At 41.2% G+C, this 4650-nt stretch overlaps 1 protein-coding gene across 2 annotated transcripts in view; it reads right to left on the bottom strand.

The window, feature by feature from the left end:
• Nucleotides 1–4203, bottom strand: part of KIAA1211L (KIAA1211-like ortholog) — a 50955-nt gene extending 46752 nt beyond the window's left edge. For both annotated transcript variants that reach the window (XM_015570027.1, XM_015570028.1), the window contains exon 1: nt 4128–4203. In XM_015570027.1, coding sequence (XP_015425513.1) covers nt 4128–4197 — 70 coding nt within the window. In that variant the 5' untranslated portion in view covers nt 4198–4203. The remainder of the gene's footprint in view (nt 1–4127) is intronic.
• Nucleotides 4204–4650: the final 447 nt, after the last annotated feature.

The following is a 4650-nucleotide window of genomic DNA, read 5'->3' as shown; positions in this document are numbered from 1 at the left end:
TTCTCAAATTTTCAAAGTTATTGGCATGTAGTTATGAATAGTAACTTCTTACTGTTTTAGCATCCGCCCTGTCTGTAATAAAGTTCTCTTTCTCAGCCCTGATGTTAATTATCTGTGCCTCCTCTTTTTCCTTGATCAGCTGCATCAGAGGTTTGTTGATTTTACTTGCACTCATGTCTATTCCTCTCTTTATTCTTTACTTCTACTTTCTTTGGGTTTACTTTGCTAACTTTTTAAATTTCATGAGATGAATATTTAGCTTGTTAATTTTTAGGCAATTTATTAATTTTAGGCAATTTCTCAGCACTTCAGAATTTTCTTATCTTTCTGTTAATGATTTCTAGTTTAACTGTATTGTGGTCAGAGAATATACTCCGTATAGCCTGAATCTGTTCAGTTTTGTTGAGACTTGCTTAAGTTTGTAAATGTTCCTCGTGTGCTGGAAAAATAATACATTATTTCAATGTTTTATATGTGTCAAGTAGGATAAGGTCTTTTTATTTGTGTTGTCTACTTTATATCTTTAATTTTTAAATACATTTGTTCTACAAATTACTGATACATTATACCAAAAATAACCCACTCTGATTGTAGATTACATCCACTTTATTTAATTGTCAATTTTTACTCTATAAACTTCGACATTATGTTGGTGCATAGAAAGGTAAAATTATTATCTGGTCCAAAATCAAACCTTTTGTGAAAAGCCCTCTTTAATGTTAGTAATGCTTTTTGCCTTAAATTTTATTTTGACCGCTATTAATAGAGCTACACCAGCTTCCTTTTGCCCAGTATTTGCAACGTACATGTTTTTCTGTCCTTTTGTTTAAGAGAATTCGTTTTAGAAATTCAATCTGATGATCTTTAACTTCTAAGTGGAACAATGAATGTAATTAGTCTCCTTGCGCTCACTGTAATGGCTGATATGTTAATAAGAACAACTCCACCAGCGCGGAGGGTGCTGCTGAGAGCGCTCTGCTGGGCTGCAGTCTGTCCATTCCCGTCGTGTCCTCACATGGCAGGAAGGCAGCGAGTGGCTCTCCGGCCTCACCCTGTAAGGGCAGTAATCCCATCCACAAGGCTCTACCCTCCAGACTTAATCACCTCCCGAAGCCCCCACCTCCAAACAGCACCATATCAGGCGGTTAGGATTTTAACCTATGAATTTTGGAGGGACACAAACATTCAGTCCATAACACATAGTGCATCTCTCCACGTATGTGGGTCTTTGTTGCTTTCTTCAAATAATATTTTATATCTTTCAGTCTACAGATCCTACCTATACTTTGTTAGATATATACCTAAGTATTTCTTTGATTGGTACTACTGTAAATGGCACCTTTTTTACATGTCAATTTTTAATTCTTCATTGTTAGTATATAAAATTACAGTTTTAAAAATATTGACCACGTATTTAGTGCCAACTTGCTAACTTTGCTTAAGAGTTCTAGGTACTTTTTGATATTTTCTATAGTCAGAGTTTTATTTCTTCTTTCCACCTGGATCCCCTTTATTTCTTTCTCGTGCCTTAGGGCACTGGCTGGGTGCTATGAGACTTCTTACGGTTCCGTTACTTCCATATATTTTCAAACTTTTATTTGTTATCTTCAACCACAGTGTGGTGATGGTTTTATAGCACGTATTTGATAATTCTGACACTCAGTGTCATGTGTGTCTGTTTCTCTGCTGTGTATCAGTTCGCTAGGATTGCCGCGATGAAGTACCACAGACTGGGGGCCTAAACAGCAGAGCTGCTATGGTCTCAGTTCTGGAGGCTACATGTCTGAGATCAAGGTGTTGCTGGCATGGTTAGTTCCTTCAAAGGGTTATGATGGAGAACTCCATTCCATGTCTCTCCCCAACTGTGGGTGTTTGCTGTCAATCTGGCGTTCTTTGCCCTGTAGCTGCCGTCACCCTAATCTCTGACTTCATCTTCACCTGGTGTTCTCCGAGTGTGTGCCTACATCTCAATTTCCCCTTTCGATAAGGACATCGGTCACTGTAGATCGGGGGCCCACCTACTCCAGTATGATCTTGTCTAAACAACTACCTCTGCAAAGACCCAGTTTCCAAACAGGGTCACATTCTGAGGTCCTGGGGGTCAGGACTACAATATATGAATTTCAGAGGCACACAATTCAACCTATAACAGGTTGGTTCTCATTCATGGTGCTTGTTGCCCAATCTGCCTGGTTATCACTGAGAAGTGTGTCATAGAACTGACAGTACTAATTACTAACGTAGTAACTTGGAGTCTAGATAGAAGGCACCTTACTTTAGAGAAGACTGCTTCCTTCTGCAAGGTACCTCAGGCCACCTTCAGTCTAGAAATACTCTGAGCCAAGCTCAAGGCTTGAGGGTCTCTGAGTTACCCAAGTGATGCCAACGCAGGCTATAAATCCACACAACTATGACCGACCTCTGGTTCACACTTATTCAAATTTTGTGGCTCCTCAGGCCCCCAGCTGGTTTTAGGGAAGCTCTTCTAGCAGACGGCCCACCTTGTACAGGTCTGTACTTGACATATGACCCTCTCCCTCTCTTACTACTTCATGAAGACAAAAATGAAACTCGAAATTTCCAAGATTGGTAAATGATCTGAGGGCAAAGGTGGCTTCTATGCTCAGGTTTCCGTTTTTCTCTAATTCTGGGCTCATTGCTTCTGATGTGTGCTTTTAAAGAGGGTTTAAAAGAATGCTCTTACCTAGAATTTTACATTTTAAATGGGAAGAGGTTGAATAACTCGCTTCACTATTATTTGGGGGAAAAAACTTAGTTTCTCTCTTTCTTTTTAAAAATAAATTCTTCATGGTGACCTTGGTAAGTACCCCAAATTAGTAGTTATGGGTGTAGTTTCAGGTGAATGAACTACTTCTTTTTTTAAAAAATATATTTTATTTATTTTTCACAGAGAGGAAGGGAGAGGGATAGAGAGTTAGAAACATCGATGAGAGAGAAACATTGATCCGCTGCTGCCTGCACACCCCCTACTGGGGATGTACCGCAACCAAGGTACATGCCCTTGACTAGAATCGAACCTGGGACCTTTCAGTCTTCAGGCCGAGGATCCACAGAGCCAAACTGGTTAGGGCCGAACTACTTCTTTAAACAGTATTTTCTTGTTTAAAATTAGTACTAATTCAGTGCCCCATAATATGAAATTTTGCAACTCATTTTTTCTCAGGGTTAATTAAAAAAACCCCACCTATTATCTGTATTGGGAGGGGCGGGGGTTACCTATTCAATTATGATAAAGAAAAAGTAGTTCTAACATGGAATAATAAGAAAAAGCTATCTACAATCTACCTATATGATATTTATTGACATGTGACAGAGAAAAAGCAGTCCTAATTTAGACTAAGAAAAATCTATTGAAAATATATGAAATAGAGTCTTTAATATAATTAGTAATTGGAAGCTAGAATTTAATATTATTGAAGCTATTTCCCCTGAACTATATTTAAAAATGACGTCTAGCATTTTGACTTTAAAGAGAGAGAGATGGAGACCTTTGTTACCAAAATAAGGTGAGTATAAATGGCTAATCTATGGAAAAGGTACATTGTAGGAAGAGCGATGATTTCTAAGGTCAATTTTACAACTCGGTCAAGACATAAGCAGCAATCTATGAGTAGTGGTAAACCAATCAAATAATCGGGTCACTCTCAGGACATGTTGTGAGATGGTGCTTCATGGGCCTGGCATTTAGCTCAGTAGAGGATGTAATAAGGTCTCCTGAAAAAGAGTAGCCAAAAAAGCGGATTCAAAGGCTTTGTTATTCTATTCTTCTGGACGATCAGGCTACCATATACGTTGCCAACCTCCTGCTGGTACCTTCAGATGTTCTGGATAATAAACGATTCCACTGCACCTCTCAAGTCAATCAAACATGGGGACGGGAAGGAGGAAAATGACTCTAACCTGCCCTCCACGTCTGACAAAAGCAAAGGAGGACCCCCGGCATTGCAGGTCCTCTGGCCTCGGGACCCCGGGGGTGTCTGAGCATGCTGTGAACTGAACCCCCGCTCTCCATGCAGAGAACCCCAATGGTCTGGTTCTGTCAGTCCCTCCCCCTGCCCCACAACCCAGTGAGGACTCTGCCCAGAGCAGGGGAAGCGAGGCCTTACCTGTGCTGTCCTCCCCCAGGCCTTCGGCAGCCTCCCGAAGCTTGAAGTCCATCACCCTTGTGGAAATCATGTCCAGCTCCCTAAAACCAGATGGAAATTCACATTAAAGGGACATGTTTAACAGAAGTTAACAGTGAGAAAAATGGTGGTGGTGACTGCTTTCTGTCTATGACCTCGCCTGCCCACACCAGCAAAGGCAGGTTCTATGGCAGAATACGGGACAGTGCAGCCCCCAAACACATCGACAGCTCCAGATTAGCAGCCACACAGGCATTTAACCATTCGCCGACAGAGCAACTGCATAGAAAACAGATAGCAGGAACAAATGCTTCACCCATTTAGTTGCAGAACAGCCGTAGAGATGTGGATTACAGCACGGGGAATGTAGTCAATGATATCAAGACAGATGGTATGGGCTGGGGGCGGGGGGGGGGGCTTGAGGCAGTGGGGGACCACTGTGTAGAGTACGTGATTTTCTGGACACTTTGTTGTACAACTGAAGCTAATACAGAATGGGGTTGAA

This window comes from Myotis davidii, unplaced genomic scaffold (assembly GCF_000327345.1).
Source record: "Myotis davidii unplaced genomic scaffold, ASM32734v1 scaffold1065, whole genome shotgun sequence".
Lineage (NCBI taxonomy): Eukaryota > Metazoa > Chordata > Mammalia > Chiroptera > Vespertilionidae > Myotis > Myotis davidii.
This window is presented reverse-complemented; position numbering and strand designations above follow the sequence as displayed.